The following is an 18,778-nucleotide window of genomic DNA, read 5'->3' as shown; positions in this document are numbered from 1 at the left end:
AGTTGGCCTGGAAGAAGCCAGCCTGTTGAAACAGGTCTATTTTCAGTCACTAATAGTTTAACACCCTTCTACGGCTGAACAATGGGTGGGGAGTTTTTAGCCTCTAGAAATACTGACCACACTATCTGGGGGTCAGGCCTGCAGCTGTAGGACCCTTGCTGATACCTGCTACCCAGTCTCATGTGCTACCCTGTCTATCCTCGACACACGTCTGTGCCTGGAAACTAAAAACTAACCATGTCAGGACTTTCACTAGAATCACATACCCAAAGTCAGGCTAGCTCCTTTCTACACTGCAGCCTCAAAAAGAGAAAAACTGTCGATGAAGTTGCCTGATTCGAATAGCTTAGGAAATTCCTCTTTCAAGCTTGGGTCAGGTTCTTTTTATACTCATTCAACTCTGCTCAAAACCCTCCAATGGCTGCCTTCTTGCTCACAGCAAAAGACAAAGTCTTACAATGGTATAAAATGTCCTCTGCCATCTGTTCCCCACTGCCCTGCACAAATGTCACCCTGGTGAAGCATCTCAAGGAGCCACCCTATTTCCCAGTCCCCCAAACTGGAACTCCTGGTTCCCCTGACCCTGCTCAGGTTTACTTTTTTTCCATGGTGTTGTCACTTTCAAAGGCTAAGCATAATATTTAAGTACGACGGTGTCCATCTGTCCTTATGAGAGCAACAAAGTGCCCTGAGGGCAGAGTGTTCTTTTTCGTTTTCTGATAAACCTAGAACAAATTATGTTTGTTGAATGAACAACCAAACTCCCCAGAAATAGACAAAAGCCATGCAAGGTCCTGTCAGGAGCCCCAAGTGAGCAAACTGTGCTGGGAATGCCATTCTGGGACAAAAATTATCTTTTATATTTTATGACATCTGCTATAGCTCCCTAAACTTCACTCATTTGCCTAATATGTTTATCATCTGGCCATTATGTACCACATAAACTATTATTTGTTTCATATTTTTCTTTAAATGACTCAGTTTAAAAACTCTGAGCTTTATCCTGGGTAATGACATCCATGAAGTCAAGAGTTATTGTGCCACTATAGTTTTTCCTACGCAATGGTAAATTAAATCTAAAAAGGTTTTTTAAATGTCTATCCGTGTATCACTTAAAATCATCTCATATATTTAAAGTGGTGATGGCAGGGGCGCCTGGATGGCTCAGTCGGTTAAACATGCAACTTCAGCTCAGGTCATGATCTCACATTCGTGGGTTCAAGTCCTGCATCAGGATCTCTGCTGTCAAATGCAGAACCCGCTTCGGATCCTCTGTCTCTCCCCACCCCACCCCCCCCATTTATTCCTCCCCTGTTCATTCTCTCTCTCTCTTTCAAAATAAATAAACTTAAGTAAATAAATAAATAAAATAAACTTAAAAAAAAATAAAGTGGTGATGATACCACATTTGGGAAATATTGCAAGTCTGTATTGTTCAGAGTTTAATAATGTTTCTCTCTCACATAATTTTTTAAAGTTAACATCTGATGTTATTTACTGTGTAGCTTCTAAATTGTTTCTTCAGGAAGGTTTTTAAAGTTCTAAAATTTGAACATGGAATGCACACTAGATGCTCTTAGGGAACTGAAGTTAACTTTTTCAAATGTAATAATGGTATTGTAACCACCTAAGAGAATGTTCTTATGTGAGATGCACACTGAAGTATTTATGGCCTGAAGTGTCAAGATGTCTGCTAATTTACTTTTTGGACAGTTCAGCAAAAAAAAAAAAAAAAAAAAGAAATGGATGGATGCATGGCTAGACTGATACAGCAAATATGACAAAAAATTATTAACTGCTGACTCTGGGTAGAAGATATACAGGCATTCACTGTACTATTTTTTCAGCTTTTCTATAGGCTTATATTTTTCATAGGAAAAACCTGGAAAGGGGAAGAGGAGGGGGAATGAAAAATAAAATGTCCTAAGCTACAACATTCTCTTGGAACTGAACCACAGCAATTACATGAGGAGAAGCTGAGCTCTGTTTTCAAACCACACCCATTCAAACCAGACCCCAGATGACCAATCACTCCTGTGCAACATAAGATTATCCCAGGATCATCCTCATGCTCATCCAGGAGACTTCTGGATTCTAGGCTGGGCTTGGCCACGCCCACTCCCCTCACCTCCTTGGTACCCCTCCCAGCTGTCATCTGTACCCACTTGAAATGCACAGGCTCATGTGAATGCCCACCAAGCCAAGTTGCAAGGACATATAACCTATTGATCATGCATTCCTGGACCCAACAGTCTGCGGTCCAGTTTTGAATTAGTCCTGCCCTTTCTTCCTTCATCAGTACCTACAGTCAGGGCTCCCCCACATCCTCACCAGTTTTTAAAAATCAAGTCTCTGGGGCGCCTGGGTGGCTCAGTTGGTTAAGCGTCCGACTTTGGCTCAGGTCACAATCTCGCCGTATGTGAGTTCGAGCCCCGCGTCGGGCTCTGTGCTGACTGCTCAGAGCCTGGAGCCTGTTTCAGATTCTGTGTCTCCCTCTCTCTCTGACCCTCCCCCGTTCATGCTCTGTCTCTCTCTGTCTCAAAAATAAATAAATGTTAAAAAAAAAATTTTTTTAAAATCAAGTCTCTGAGGACATGCCTGAGTCCTTCTGTTTCTTTGTGCAGTGCCCTCCAAGCCTCCGAATGCCCCACTGTGGCCTCTCAGGCTCTCCAACCTCACCCCCATCCCCTCTCCCTGGTTTACCCTGTCCCACCCACGTTCTTCTCAAACACACTAAGCTCTCACCAGCCTCAGAGCCTTTGCACTTGCTGTTCCCTATGCCTGGAATGCTCTTCCCCAGATGTAACAGGGCTGTGTCTTTGACATTCAGGTACCAAATCATCACCCCGTATGTGACGTGGCCCCTCAGTCCCTCTCTCTCATGTCATCCTCTTTAACCTTCTTCAGAGGATCTACCTGAAGTTAACTGGTTTATTTAGTTGTTGACTATCTGTCTTCCCTGACTAAAATGTCAGCTTCTAAAGAGCAGAAGCCTCAACTTTCTCACTCACCAATGCATCCTTAGTGCCTTGAACCTGCCCAGCATTAGCAGGTGCTCAATAAATATTTGCAAATGAATAAACAGCCCCCCCCCCCCCCCCCGCCCCATAAAGTCCCAGCAAGCACTCCCTTCTACCTCCTGCTTCAAAGTAAGGCAGGAGCCTCACTCTGTGGCTCACTGTGGGGCCCAGCCTCAGCGGGAAAGGGGAAGCTGTCTGTCCTTGGTGGGAGATGCCAGGGGTAGGGGTTGCTCGAAAGGACCCCTGAGCTTTGGCAGGTGCAACTGCCTGAGCAGGAGCAGAGGAAGGCAAGGGCTCTCTTACCCATGTACAGATGGTCCTCGTTGGGGTCATCCAGGACCTATTGGCACAGCCACATGGAACAGGCCGGAAACACAGAGCAGGGGAGAGGAAGAGAGGGAAATGATATGAGCAGGGGGGAAGCAGCAGCCACGGGACTGCATTTGCCACCAGAAGGGCTGTGCTTTCCACTGGCTTTCCTGGTTTAGATGAAGGGCACAGGAAAAAAAAACAGTGTGTGCAATCCAAATGGCCATCTGGAAAATAAACACCTTCTAGCCCAATCCTCAAGGGTCCAAAACCTCCCCCAGAAAGGAGATTACAAAAAGGAGAGGAAAAAGTCCTCCCCTGGGAAATGGGGGCGCCTGGCTGGGTCAGTCGGTAGAGCACGCAACTCTTAATCTTGGGACCATGAGTTTGAGCCCCACGTTGGGAGTAGTAAATTACTTTTTTTTTTAATTGTTTTTAACTTCTCCCCTGGAAAATGTCTCAGCTTCAATAAGAATCCCCCCTCTCTCCTAGGAGACAATGGACTGATCCACAGGGTGAAAATTCAAATCCTGTCTGGGCTCTTCTGACTCCTCCATGAAGAGCCCCCATGACCTCCTGCCCCTGCAGAAAAGGACGTCTCCCTGCCCAGAACATCCATGGCACATTCTCTCTGTCCTCCTTTCATGGCCATCCTGCTTTCATCTCGTCATTTATTTCTATATCTCCCCCTCTCTGCAAAGGGCTGTATCCACCTCATTTGCCTCCGTGGTGCCCTGTACAGGACAAAGTTACATAGCAGGTGCTCAGAATGTCTGATGCATAGACTAACAGGCTGGCAAACAGCCTTGGATGAAGAGTTCAGATGCCACAGGGCAGTGGGGAGAGGGGAGATCCTGTCAGGACCCAGAGCCACTCACTAAACAGGTGTCTCTGGGCTTCCTCTAAGATGGGTGACTCAAGCATCAGTGAATTGACACTGTGAGACAGTGTGACAAGTGGAGATAGCCTGCAGCCACCATCTCTCTCCTTTGAGAAGAAACAAAGGCAGGCTCCTTGGCTGGACTGGTCTTCCCGCCTCTTCCCACATCGTCCTCACCTTCCCCAGCCAACCAACATCCACAGGATGAGAAAGAGATTTACCCTAGGCAGAAGCCCAGGGCAGCCAACCTGGAGCCCTAAGCCCTACCCAGCGGGAGGAGCCAGACCCAGGGCCTGGCCTACCTAGAGCTCTGTACCTGACAAGCCCCAGTCAAGGCATGGCTGCTAACCCTCACACCCACCAAAGGCAGGGGTATACCCCCAAATAGAGGCCACCAGCCCTTTGCACATGTTGTTCCTCCCTCTGTGATGCCCTTCCCCATCTTTCCCTGTTGTCTCCATCCAGGGAACTACCGGGACCATCTCAAATATCCCTTCTCCTGAGAAGACTTCCTCAGCCATTTGGGTCGGCTGGCTGATGGCACTCCATGCTCCCGCAAGCACTGCAAACACGGGTCCAGTTACATGCTTTATCACATGCTGCTTATAAGTCCTGTCATCTACACCATAGGTGCTCCAAACGTGGCTCGGGGACTCCTAGGGATCCCCAAGATGTTTTCCCAGAGTTCATGAGGTCAAAACTGTTTTCACTCTAAAACTAAGATAATATTTGCCCTTTCCACTCTCATTCTCTATTAGTAGAGAAACCAGAAACCACATCACACGCGAGGTCACAAGAGGCTGAATGCAGAAGCAGATAGGAGAATCCAGCCATCTTCTATTAAGCCACACATAAACAACAAAACTTTGCAAAAATGTAGAACTATGCCACTCTTCTCACCACAGTTTTCCAGAAAATATAGTTACTTTTCATAAAAATATATTGCTACATAATGGGATTATTGTTGTTTTTAAATGAATTAATAAATAATTTGTAAACTTCTCAGTTTTAAATTCTGATGTGGCAAATAATAATAAATACAACCGACATAAGCAAAACTTTTTTGGGGGTCTTCAATAATTTTGAAGAACATACAGGAATCCTAAGACCAAAATCTTTGAGAACTACTGATCTAGAACAGAAGATGGCAAATATAGCATGCAAGCCAAATCTGGCCCTCTGCCTCTGCCTGTTTTTGTAAATCAAGTTTTATTGGAACACAGCCACATCCATTTGTTTACATATATAGGGTTGCTTTTGTGCTAATATTATATATATATACAGTATACTTATATATATATAGTATAGTATATTATAACATATATAAATATAGGTAGAAATACAGGTGTGTAAGATACAGATATAATATATATATATTATATCTATGTCTATCTTATATCTATATATATAAATAAAGAGACAGAAATGGGTAACAGGCAAGTTTCAGTATCCCTCTGACCCTCAATTCCTTTATCTATAAAATGGAAGTAATAAATAGTCTTAGGAAAGGGTGAGAATAACATGAAAGAACAGCAGTCAAGGAGTCGGGAGCAATAACTAGTACTCAGCCTTGCAATAAGCTGTTTAACGTGGTGCGGCTCTCCCTAGAAACTAGTGGTGTGGCATGTGGGTAATAACAGAGCCGAGACTGGACCATCACTATCTCTGCCTCCCTCCTCCCTGGCCCCCCAGCTCACCTCTACCAGCTTTACCACATTGGGGTGGTCCAGCTTCTTGAGGATGGCGATTTCCTGGTACACCTGCTCAATGGGGCCCCTAGGCTGGATGCAGCCTCCCGGAGCTGGCCGGGTGCCTCGGGGCGGGGGGCGACCTGGAGGAGACACAGGGTCAGGGCAAACAGCTTTTCCCCTGCAGATGGCAGCTGAAGAGGGGGCAACCCAAGTCGGGGGTAGGGGGGGTTTTGCCAGGGATGGAGTGGCTGATGTCCCCAGGGGCCTTAAGGAGCCTGCTTGTCATCTGTCTCCTCTGCTGCTGGAAATCAGTGAGGATGGAGACCCAGCCCCCTGTTCAACCTTCTGTTAATACCCTCCTTCCTGCCCCATGCCCCAGTGACAGGAGTCTTTGGGGCATCTACCTGGGCACTCTCTGTAGGGGACACCATTCAATGGGATCTTCTCTCTTGCCCCAGCCTTGCACCTAAGAACAAAGGCCTGGCCCACCAAACTCACGTGGAAAGCCTGCCTGTCGGATCAGCTTCTTTTTCGACAACACCTTCATCGCCTGTGGAAGACAAGACCCCATATCTCGGTTAAAATGGGGAGGAAGGGAGAGAGAGAGCTCCTTCCACTCCTAGGCCTGCCGAAGCTCTTGGTGCCCTGGTGGCCTCAGGACGATGTAGTGAGTGCCTCGTCACTGGAGTGGGTCAAGCAGCTGCAGGCTGGAAACTGAATTGCCAGGGTCCCCTCAGCCCTGAGAGTGCTTCCAAGGCTCCAGGTTAGCTTTCCTGACTGGGACCATGAGCCTTGGGACTCGCTACAACTAAATCAAGACATGAGTCAGCTGGAGTGATGGACGAGAGACTGGCTATTTTACACATGGGGAAACTGAGGCTCAGGTGTGATGTCACTTGGCCAAGGACACACAGCTGGCAAATGGGAGAGCCAGAATTTGAACCCAAGTTGGACTGACTTCCAAAGGCAAACGAGGGCAATTTGCCTCACTACCACCTGGTTCTTGGTGCTGTGAAGGATGTAGAAATGGTAGCTCAGAGTAAGAATAGGAGACATTTGCTGAATTTATCCATTTTCTTTCTGAGCCGATCACTTTGCCTCCCCATTTCCCCATCTGTATAATGGGAACATCACTTCCTTCCTAAGGCACAAAATGAAACAACCTAAGGATAAAATGAGACAATAGCGAAGAAAATCTTTCAGGAAGCTGAATTCTGGAAAGGAGGGTTTTGCTTTGGACGAGGACAGGGATGGGGAGGGGAATGTGGATACTTACATAATAGGTATTGTCATTTTCATTGTAGGCCAACTTGACCACGCCATAGGAGCCCTGGATAAAGGGAGATGCCCATGACATACTATCCAGAAGTTATGATCTGCAAAATGAGGACCCTAATACAGGGGCTGCAAACCGGCAGCCAATTTACCAAATCTGCTATGTAATTACATTTTGTTGCATCTGCAGTTTTTAGAAAGTTTGAGTGAGTTGCCAACATTTAAAACCAAAAAGATCAGATATAAAAATCTAGATTCTCAGCTTCTTTTGAAAAAAATCAGAAGATCTGGCCATATGGACCCATAATCACCTCCACATGTCAACAGTTTGCCATAGTCCTCTCCACTCCCTAATACATTACACCTAGCAGGCTTTGTTCATTTATATTACTCACTTGCTTTCTATTGATATTTGAGTTTTTGACCCCTGCAATAACACTGCCCATTGGCTGAAATAAAAGCAAAAATAGATGCGAGAGTACCTCAGGGAGAAAAAAACACCACCACTAATGTTGGTGATATGTTATTCCCTTAAAGCTGTCTGGGCTTCTGTAGAAACACATTAATATTTTGATGTAAAAAGAAAATAAACCAGATGGACCAGTGATGACAAAACCCTCCCCCACAACTTTGCCTCCAAGGACTCGTTCCCGCTCCCAGCTCCAGCAGGTTCCCTCCACCGTATCTGAGACATCCTTGGTAGATGCAGAAAACCAGCCTGGCTCCTCGGATATTTACCTTTCCAATTTCATCCTTCAGTGTGTACTGATTCAGCTGTACACAATCCTGCAATGTTAAGTAGAAACACACAGAATATGAATTGTAAGTTTGCAGCTAGATACATTTTTCACAAAACAAACACATGAACCAGGACCCAAATCAAGAAAGAGAATATTCCCGACCCCCTGAAGCATCTCTCAGACACTGGCCCGTCTCCAGGGTGACCACTATCCTGACCTTTAACAACACAGATTTTGTACATTGTAAAAAATACGGGGAGCCTGAGTGGCTCAGTCGGTTAAGGGTCTGACTTTGGCTCAGGTCATGATCTCGCAGTCCATGAGTTCGAGCCCCGCATTGGGCACTGTGCTGACAGCTCAGAGCCTGGAGCCTGTTTCAGATTCTGTGTCTCCTTCTCTCTCTGCCCCCTCTGTCACTCAACCTCTGTCTCTCTCGGTGTCTCAAAAATGAATAAATGTTAAAAAATATATATTTAAAAAAATGTGATCATACAGTATGTACTCTTTTAATACACATTTTTAAAGAGGTGTTCCTAAAACGTTGATTTTAAATTAAACAAGTAATCCTATATAAGGACTATGTTGTCCAATATAAACAAAGTAACACAAGTGGAGAAAATCCGAGTGACTGTGGGCAGAGAATGGTTTCTTAACAAAATTTCTCAAAGATTATTTTTGTACAAAAAGCACAAAAAACTCATTAATAACAACACCCTAATTTAAAAATGGGCATGGGGTGCCTGCGTGACTCAGTCGGTTGGGCGGCTGACTTCAGCTCAGACCATGATCTTGCTGTTTGGGAATTCTAGCCCCATGTTGGGCTCTGTGCTGACAGCTCGGAGCCTGGAGCCTGCTTCGGATTCTGTGTCTCCCTCTCTCTGTGCCCCTCCCCTGTTCATGCTCTGTCTCTATCTCTCTCTCTCAAATAAACATTAAAAACATTAAAATGCTTTTCATAAACATTAAAAAAATTTTAATTAAAAAATAAAAAAAATGGGCAAAAGACTTAAAAAGACAGTTCTCCAAAGAAGATGTACAAATGATCAGTAAGCACATGAAAAGACACTCAAAAAAAAAGAAGAGGCTTAACATCATGACTCACTGGGGAAATGTAAATTAACACCATACCCATTAGATTGGCTAAACTCCAAGACTGACCATACCAAATGTTGTCAGAATGTAGGGCATGGAGAACCTTTATACACTGCTAGTAGGAAGTTAAAATGGTGCAGCCTCTTTGGAAAGCAAGTGGGTAGTTTCTTAACAAACACCTCCTCTACAACATAGCCATTCTGCTCCTAACTTTATCCAAGAGATGTGAAAACTTGTGTCTGTGCAGACTTGCATACAAATGTTTGAAACAGCTTTATTGGTAATAGTCAAATACTGCAAACAACCCAAAAGTCCACTGACAGGTAACTGGATAAACAAAAAGTGGTCCATTGCAGACAATGGAATGCTAGGCAGCAATAAAAAGGAAGCATGCAGTAATAAAGACAAATCTCAAAATTGTTATGCCGTCAAACAAGCGAAGCCAAAAAAAAAAGAGTGCATACTAAATGATTCCACTTACAGAAAATTCTTGAACTTGCAAACTAATCTATGATGATAAAAAGTAGGTCAGTGGTGACCTGGGAAAGGGGAAGAGCGGGGAGGGATGTGTTGTCGGGTGTGCTGGAAATGTCTGTGATCTTGACTGGGGTGATGTTTTTAGAGACATATGCATATATCAAAACTGATCATATTGTACACGTGAAATATGTGGTTTGTTTTACTTCAGTTACACCTCAATATAGTTAGGGGGAAATGTAAAGTGAAAAAAGACGTAAAAATGGGAAAAGAAACACAATAGAAAATAAAACTTCAAGTGTTACCGATAAGCCCAACACTTCCCTTGAACCCCACCGCCACCCCAATTCTAACCCTTTCCCCAAACCTTGATGTCAGTTTGGTGTATAAACTTCCAGGCCTTTTTCTATGTAAATGCACGCATACGTGCACCTGTTGAAAATACAGAGCATTGTTTTGGGATAGGGCTTTGGGGAGGCAAAAATGATGTCACACTAAATCACTTCTCAACCTCTTTTCTCACTCAACATCACTGGAGACAGTTCCAGGGCAGACTGTACACACAGACCTGCATCTTTTCATCTGCTGGATAGTGTTCCACGGCTCACAGAACCCTCCCTTCACTACGTTGGTTGCACTGTTTCTCTCCAGTGTTGATTTCATCCCCCTGAGTCCTGAAGGGATGTGACCAGCAGAAGTGGGGCCCTGCAGAGCTGTCCTAAGGGGTCTCACTGCCCCCTAATCCAAGCCCTACATATTGCTGAATTCCTCTTCCTAGATTCCACTCTGATCATATCAGTTCCTGATGCTTCCAAGGTCAAGTTCTGACTCCACTCCTCTGACCTTGGCAGAGTCGCCTAGTTGCCCACCAAATACCAGTCTCCTCTTTCTTCCTTATAAATGGATAGCTTAGTGGCAATGGCCCAGGATGGAAAATTACATTTTCCAGCCTTTCTTACAGCTAGGGGTGGCCACACAGCCAGTAGGAGGCAGGCAGAAGTGTTGGGCAGAGCTTCCAAGAAAAAGGACAGACTTAGGAGGCAAATGCCTCTTCCTCTTCTCTGCTCCTTCTTCTTGTCTGGAATGGAGCTGTGAGGGCTACAGTCACAGCAGTAAGGTTTTAAGGACAACAGAATCACCACACTGGTCCCCACTCCTCCAGATTTAGTTTACATGATAAACAAGCCCTATTGTGTTAAAGCCACTGTTGTGAAGGGGGGCAGGTCTCTGTTTCTCTAAGCTGATTCAATTCTAACTGAAATAAAGCCAAATTCTCTGTCTAGCCCTGTTGCCACGGTGCTCCACACATGGGCCCCATTCTTCAGCTAGCTGAACCCCTGACTGCCCTCTCCCCCATATCCTGTCTTCTACCTCTGGGCCTCTGCTCATGCTGTGCATCCCCCCTACAGTGAATTCTCTGTGTGTACCCATCTCCAATTATGAAAGTCCTACCTAGCCCCAAAAATATAGTTCAGTATCAGCCCCTTTAGGAAGCTATTCTCAATGTCCACACTTCTCCCAACTAAATTCAATCATTTCTTCAACAAATATTTTTGTGCTCCTACTATGTGTCAGGTTCTGTGCTAGGTGCTGGGAAACATGACAGTGGATGGGACTGTTCCTTCTGAGCTTACATTCTAGCTGGGGAGACCGGCCAAAAACAATTCAACAGACACACAAACAATCAGATGGTGTTGAGTGCTATGTCAATAGGGTGACAGGGCAGGGAGGGGTGGCAGGCTGAGGCTGCTTACAGAGGGTGGTCAGAGAGGCCCTTCAGAGGAGGAGACATCTGAGTTGAAACTTGGCTGTCAGAGGCAGATGACCCTGCAAAGAGCGGGGAGGTTCCAAGCAGAGAGGACAGTAGGGGTAAAGGCCTAACAGAGGGAATGAGTGTGGACACCTGAGGAATCTAAGAAGGCAGTGTGGACGGAGCCTTGTGAGTCCGCAGCAGAAAGGTGGGGGGGGGGGGGGGCGGCGAAGGGAGGAGGAGCAGGAGCAGATCACACAGGGCCAGATGAGCCCTAGTGGGACTCAGTTCTAACTCCCAGAAGTTTTCGTACGAATCAGAAGAGACATGCACACACAGTGCCCAGCGCCTGCCTGGTGCCCTGCTGCTAGGCCGTGAGGTCTCTCACCCACCCCCATCTCCCGCACAACTCCCAGCCACCAGCACCTCCGTCTCCCCTAGAGGCTCTCTGTGGCCCCACTGCTCTGCCCACTCTCAGGGCAGGTCACCTGCCCCCCAGCAGCTCTCACCAAGAGCTGGTGTAAAAAGTCCGGATCCCTTGGCCCTCAAACAGGATACAGAAATTCTGAGGTACAGAATTTTCTACACTAACAGGGTCCCCCAGAGATGGAAGCCCAGTTGCCCATGGTGGCAACCAACTCCATCATGCACCCTTTCTTGACCCCCTTCTCTTCTACTCTCATTCCCACCCCCACCTGGGTCTCCACGGGGAGGGGGGGTCACCTCTCAAATCAGTGTTCTAGGGGAGCCCCACCTAACGGAGGCCCCCCATCGGCTGGGCCGGCTCACACACCTGCATGCCAGTGATGGAGACGTGGTGGGACTCCACCGTGGGCCGCCGGGGCAGCCTCGGCGACGACTGCGGGGAGCCCACGGGCGAGTGGGACAGGGCCGGGTGGACGCAGCGTCCATTCGCGTCCAGCTGGGACCGCTCCTGCAGAGACAGCTTGCGACCGCAGAGCTGGGGCCGGACCTGGGACCCAGAGGCGGAGGCATGGAGGGGTACCTCTTGGCCATCGGCCTCCAGGGGCCGGTCCCGGGCCAGGCCGCGGTCCACCGCGCAGCCCGGCTCACACTCGGTGACCACGATGAAGGACTCCATGCCCAGGCGGATGCTCAGGGACGACAGGCCCTGCAGGGCCTCACAGGGCTTCTGGCCTTCGCTGCCGCTGCTGCCCCCGCCCCCCAGCTCATCCTGGAGGGCGGCCCGGTCGCTGCTGGGCTGGCTAGAGACGCATGATGACATGGTGTGCGGGCCCGGGCACTCCCATCCGGCGGCAGCACCACCTGCAGAGAGAGGAAGGGTCAGCACCCCTGCGGCCCCGCTGGGGGGTCTGTTCCTGCCTCTAGCTGACATCCTCAAGACGTCTCGCAAAACATGATGCGATGTGATCTCTGAGTCTAAACAGAGGAGCACACTCCACATTTCCTTATTTGAAAAGGTCCTCCTCGCACACATAAGAATCCCAAACCCTTCCTGGAGGAACAAAGTAGGAGAAAACCCCAACACAGAGGACGCATGTGCCCTACAGAGCTGGCAGCTACTTTCAACTCAAGCCAATTGTTGCTAAACTGGATCTGGGTCTAGAATTGCCAGTACCCACCACCCCCCCCTCACCACCACCACTTTTTGATGATGATGATGATGATGATGATGATGATGATGATAGAGAAGCTCTGAACCTACACATCAGGTGAGGTCTCTTGATTTTTTTTTTTAATTAGCAATTATTTCAAATATTTTTAAATGCTGGACCAGCCAAATAAAACACTTCCTCGTGACCATGTCTAGGCTGTATGACTTCACAATGGCAATGATTCAGACAGCACTTTACAGTTTACAAAACACCTTCAGCACGCCTGCATAATCTCAAAAGCACCCTAGGTTTGCTATTACAGTCCCATTTTGTAAATGGGGAAACTGAGGCTTGAGAGAAAGAAAGGGATTTGTTTAAGCAAAACCCACTGGCACAGCAGTCCAGTCTGGACTGGCCTCGGGCCAACTGAAGAGCAGGGGTCAGAGGTCACATCAGAGGAAGGAAAGGCACCCCAGAGAGTGGGCCAGGCAGCTCATGTTGTCTGAGGAGCCAGGCTCAACGTATCTATTATCTAATGTTGTCTTAGTTCAGCTGCTACTTGGTGCCTGCCAGGCAGAAGGCAAACATGAAGTCAAAAGATTAGGATCAGGGTGCCTGGCTGGTTCAGTGATAGAGCATGCTCCTCTTGATCTCCAGGTTGTGAGTTCAAGCCCCACGATGGGTGTTTAAAAAAAAAAAAAAGAAAGAACACCAAATAGCTTGGTGGTTCCTCACAAAACTAAACATTTACCACAATGACCCAGCAATTCTGTTTCTAGGTAAATACTCAAATAGCTCTATTCATGATAGCCAAACAGGGAAAACAACCACATGCCCATCAACAGATGAATGGATAACCAGGATGTGGTCTATCCACACAATGGAATATGATTCAGCCATAAAAGGAATGAAATACTCATACATGTTACAGTCTAGATGAACCTCGACAACATCATGCTAAGTGAAGGAAGCCAGACCCCAAAGGTCACATACATACAATCCTCTTTATTTGAAATTTCTAGAATAGGTAAATCCATAGAAACAGAAAGTAGATTAGTGATTGCCTATGACTGAGGAGGTACTGGGGAGCACGGGAGTGACTGCAAATGGGTATAGGGTCTCCTGGGGCGCTGAACACGATCTGGAAGTAAACAGAGGTGGTACCTGTACAACACTGTCAACGTTCTAAGTACCACTGAAGTGTTCATTTTTAAATGGTTAAGTTCATATTATGTGAACAAAAAAAGTTGACACTTCCTTAGACTGTCAATTCCTTCTGTCTCCGGGACAGAATATTAACCTTTGGTTCATGTGTTTGACAAATTCTGCTGGACAAATGTCACAGGTGCCACTAGAATTCAGGGAGTACATCCGCAGATGCTCATGGTGGTGGCTCTCCATATCGATCACCCATATCACGAAGATGTCAGGCAAACAGTGGTGCTGAGCGGAGAAATTGTATGAATGAATGAAAGGCTATCTCTTGATGACAGTGGGTGGCAGTGAGGGGATAGAGAGGAGGGTGTAGATGGGAGCGGAGGAGGTGGATGAGAGGCTGAAAAATGCCACTTGCCCTCTTACGATAGTCCTGTAAGAAGTATTTATGGAACAGCTTCTGTGTCAGGCAATCTGGACAGTAATGCAAGCAGATGGGGTCCCTACCCCTGTGGAGCAGGGGAAAGACCAACGGGAAAAGCATTAACAAAATCACTGCAGTGGCCCAGCCCAGACACAGGTACAATTTATGAACACAGAGTTCACGGTAAAAGATCAACCAAGAAACCCATCATATGACAAGATGCTCAGCCTTAGTTATAGTAAGAGAAGTGCAAATTTAAACTACAATGAAATGGTTTGATGGGTCCTCAAAACGTTAATTGTAGAATTACCATATGATCCAGCAATTCCTCTCCCAGGTATATACCCAGAAGAATTAAGACCAGGGATCCAAACAGATACATATATACTCTTGCTTATGACAGCACTGTTCACAATAGTCAAAGGGTGGAAACAACCCAAGTGTCCATCTACTGTGAATGGGTAAACAGAATGTGTTCTATCCATAAAATGGAATATGATTCGGCCGTAGAAAGGAATTAAGTTCTGACACATGCTATCCTATGGGTGAACTCTGAAAACATGCTAAGTGAAACACGCCAAATATTAAAAGACAAATACTCTATGACTGCAATTATATGAGGTACCTAAAATAGACAAAATCATACAGACAGAAAATAAAGGTTACCAGGAACTGGGAAAAGGGGAACAGGGAGTCATTGTTTAAGGGGTACAGAGCCTCGGTTTGGAGTGATGAAAAAGTTCTGGAAATAGATAGTGGCGATGGTCTCTCAACACTGTGAATGTAATTAATGCCACTGAATTGTACACCTAACAATGGTTAAAATGGTAAATTTTTATTTTATGTATATTTTACCAAAATTAAGAAAATTTTTAATAATAAAACTATAAGGAAATACTACTTTTTCCATCTATCAGATTGGCAAAGACCAAAAATGTAATAATAGCACTATTTTGGTGAGGCTACAGAGAGTATGAATTGGGCACCCTTATGAAAGGAAATTCACTAGGGCACCTGGGTGGCTCAGTAGGTTAAGCATCCAACTTCGGCTCAGGTCAGGATCTCACGGGTTCGGGAGTTTGAGCCCCGCATCGCATCAGGCTCCCTGCCGTCAGCGTGGGGCCCACTTTGGATCCACTGTCCTCCTCCCCTCTGCCCCTCCCCCCCCAAGCTCGCTCCCTCTCACTCCCTCTCTCACTCTCTCAAAAATAAACAATAAACAAAAAAAAAATGGAAATTCACCAATATCTAACAAAATTCCAAATGAATATACCTTGGACTTAGCAATTCCTCACCTGAGTATTTACCCTACAGACAACCTCACACATGTAAAAAGTGATTTCTTGTGGCAGTATGATATGAAATGACCATCCACAGGGGACTGAGTAAAAAAGATGAGGTACATGTATCCCCAGAGAAAACATGAGTTTATTTTACAAGAGGTGACTCTTGGGGCACCTGGGTGGCTCAGTCGGTTAAGCATCAACTTTGACTCAGGTCATAATCTCACGGTTCGTGAGTTCAAGCCCCTCATCGGGCTCTATGCTGACAGCTCAGAGCCTGCAGCCTGCTTTGGTTCTGTGTCTCCCTCTCTCTCTGCCCCTCCCCAACTCACACTTTGTCTATCTCTCTCTCTCAAAAATAAACATTAAAAAAGTGTTTTTTAATTAAAAGAGGTAACTCTACACAGCCTAATATGAATTAGCTCCATGACACACTGTTACACGGAAAAAAAAAAAAAACACAGCATTAGTATGCTGCTATTTTGACGTAACAGGAAAAAGGCCATACGTGTGAAAATCACTATATATGCAACAGCATATTTCTGGAAAGGGAAAATGGTTAACAGTGGCCTCAAGAGAAAATGACTAGTTTGCAGAAGCAAGGGGACAGGGTGGGAAGGACTAACTTTCCACTGGGTACCATGGACAAATAGTAACTCTTCTGAGATGAATTCTTAAAAGAGGACAGCTGTGACCATGATAGGAGTTGGGATAATAAACCTTGAGGGCTGAGGCAGGGGGAGGGGGCAGCTGGTCCCACTCCTGTTCTTCTATCCCATCCTTACTGTGTCTGAGAAAGAAACCATTAACTGTGTTCCTGCCATGGCTTCCCTATCAGTGAAAGAATCTAACACAAGTTCAAGGTTCTCTGCGGTCCAGCTTGCTATGTTGAGTATTTCCCAGGAAAAGAAAAGCAGGGCCTTTGAAGTTCAACTGCCTGGGCTCACTACACACAAATGACTTAGCCCCACCTCAGCCTCAGTTTTCTTATCTATAAAATGGGAGGTAACCCATTAGTCATGAGGATTAAATAGCTAGCACTCAGTATCATGTCTGGTACCTGGTTAAGTGCTCAAAAAGCTATTCTTTCAATTACCTATTGAATGCCTACTAGGCTGGGTTTTGCCAGCCGTGTTCCAGAATGTTCCTAAGAGCTACTGACGTCCAATTGAGCCAGCCTGCTCTTGTATGGGTTCCACAGACCTCCCAGGGCAGGGGAGCAGAGCAGCACCAGTGACCTGTCTTCCCTCCCAGAACCACCTCTGATAGGACTGCAGCGTTCCTGAAAAGAAAACTGGTCTGGCAGCACCTAAGAAAGTTAATGGAGAATTTTTTTCTTGCCAAGAGAAAAACAATTGCTTATCGATCTTCACTTCAGGCCAAGGACACCAAGCCATCTGCCCCCAGCAAAGCTGCTTTTAATCAGTCTCCTTGACAAACTGGCGTCTGGCCAGGGCCTTGGCCCTTGAGGTCTGGAGGAGGCGGGAGAGGAGAAATGCTCCAGCTGAGATGGAGATGGGGGCCTCTGTGCTGCAGGGGCAGGTGTGTCTGGGTCTCAGGAAGGAGAGCCCAGACCTCAGGGCCTGGAGGCCACCTGGAGCCTGCCCACCCCCACCCCGTCTGCAGCAAGGCCTGATAAGCAAGCCGGTCATTCACCCAGAGGAGGGTCATTTTCTACCACTGACCCCTACAGAGTCTGGCTCTGCCCAGCTTTGGGGACACAGATTCTACAAGGGCACAGGCTCTATAAGGATCTGATGAAACCTATCAACACTCTGCCCAGGGCAGCAGAGCCTGGGTGCCTCACTCGGTTAAGCAACCCACTCTTGATTTCAGCTCAGGTCACGATCTCACAGTTTGTGAGTTAGATAGAGCCCTGCCTCGGGCTCTTTGCTGATGGTGCAGAGACTGCTTGGGATTCTTTCGCTCCTCTCTGCCCCCCTCACCTGCTTGTGCTCTCTCTTTCTCTCTCAAAATAAATAAATAAACTTAAAAAAAAAAAAAAAAACCACTCTGCCCAGGAGAAAAAAATCATACAAAGACAATGGTTTGCATAACAACAGCAATAGCTAACATCCAACTGAGCATTTACCTTGCACCAAGCAGGGCTCAGCCTGGTTCATTTGATCCCCCCAGGCTCTCTGCCAGGGAGGGACTGCTAAGCAAGGTATTTGGGGGTGGGGGGGAGCAGAATAAGAGGACCTTTCCGCAAAGCTCCTTGGGTTTGACTAAATGCTAAGAGTCCTCTCCCTGGAGCCTCCGGCCCCAAACCTGGGTCCTCTCTCCCTGCCCTCGAAGGCCTCCCCATCTCCCCAGGGCTGGCGGTGGCAAGCTCCCCCACCTCTCACGGGGTGACTCAGAGCCACCAGCCCCTTCCCGAAGCAGATGGACCAGGCTCCGGGCCAGGGTGAAGGGAAGCACTGCTTCCTCTGCCAGGAAGCCCAGTGGCCCTGGCCTCTTGGAAGCGTGCTCTCATTTCCTGGGGGTCGTTTCCAACCTGCGCCTGCTCACCAAATACAGAGCCACCACAGAGCCCGGGATAGCAAGTAGCCAGTGTGCCAGGGACATGTGCCCCAACCTGAGAACAGCCTACACGGTTCCGGGCACCATGGGACAACATGGGGGCCCCAAATAGCTGTAAGGATGCCTTGGCCAAGGCCAGCAATGATGTCCTCCCTGAGATAACAGGCTTGGCCAGCCACCTCCTCTCTTACGTGGGGAAGCTGAGGCTCAGGGAGGTCCTAAAGGAAATTCACTCACCCATTTGTTCTTTCAAGTAATTACTGAGGACCTACTATGCGGTGGATAAACAAAACATGTGATTTCTTAAAAGCACAAACGACTGTATAAGTACAAGCGGGGAGAAACCAAGACAAAAGAGAACAGATCAGAATGGGGGGTGGGTCAAGGAAGGCCTTGCTTGGTGAAATTATATTTAGGCTGAGACCCACAGGGTGAGTAGGTGGTGAGGGGGCAGGAACTTGCTCCAGGAGGAGTGAGCTCTGAGAAGTCCCCAAGGCAGTAAAGGCGTGGGAGGGCTGAGGAACAGAAACACCACCCCACCCCTCCTGGAACTGGAGGCCGGTGTGAGCATGAGTGTGAGTG

At 47.0% G+C, this 18,778-nt stretch overlaps 1 protein-coding gene across 5 annotated transcripts in view; it reads right to left on the bottom strand.

The window, feature by feature from the left end:
• The window catches only part of CAMKK2 (calcium/calmodulin dependent protein kinase kinase 2), a 48,004-nt gene that overhangs the window by 20,467 nt on the left and 8,759 nt on the right, over positions 1–18,778 (bottom strand). For all 5 annotated transcript variants that reach the window (XM_043557548.1, XM_043557545.1, XM_043557546.1 and 2 more), the window contains exons 2-7: positions 12,028–12,521; positions 7,914–7,961; positions 7,177–7,230; positions 6,399–6,450; positions 5,907–6,040; positions 3,324–3,360 (exon numbers count right to left, since the gene is read on the bottom strand). In XM_043557548.1, coding sequence (XP_043413483.1) covers positions 3,324–3,360; positions 5,907–6,040; positions 6,399–6,450; positions 7,177–7,230; positions 7,914–7,961; positions 12,028–12,480 — 778 coding nt within the window. In that variant the 5' untranslated portion in view covers positions 12,481–12,521. The remainder of the gene's footprint in view (positions 1–3,323; positions 3,361–5,906; positions 6,041–6,398; positions 6,451–7,176; positions 7,231–7,913; positions 7,962–12,027; positions 12,522–18,778) is intronic.

This window comes from Prionailurus bengalensis, chromosome D3 (assembly GCF_016509475.1).
Source record: "Prionailurus bengalensis isolate Pbe53 chromosome D3, Fcat_Pben_1.1_paternal_pri, whole genome shotgun sequence".
NCBI classification, from domain to species: domain Eukaryota; kingdom Metazoa; phylum Chordata; class Mammalia; order Carnivora; family Felidae; genus Prionailurus; species Prionailurus bengalensis.
The sequence above is the reverse complement of the archived record's forward strand: the minus strand, read 5'-3'. Positions and strand labels throughout refer to the sequence as shown.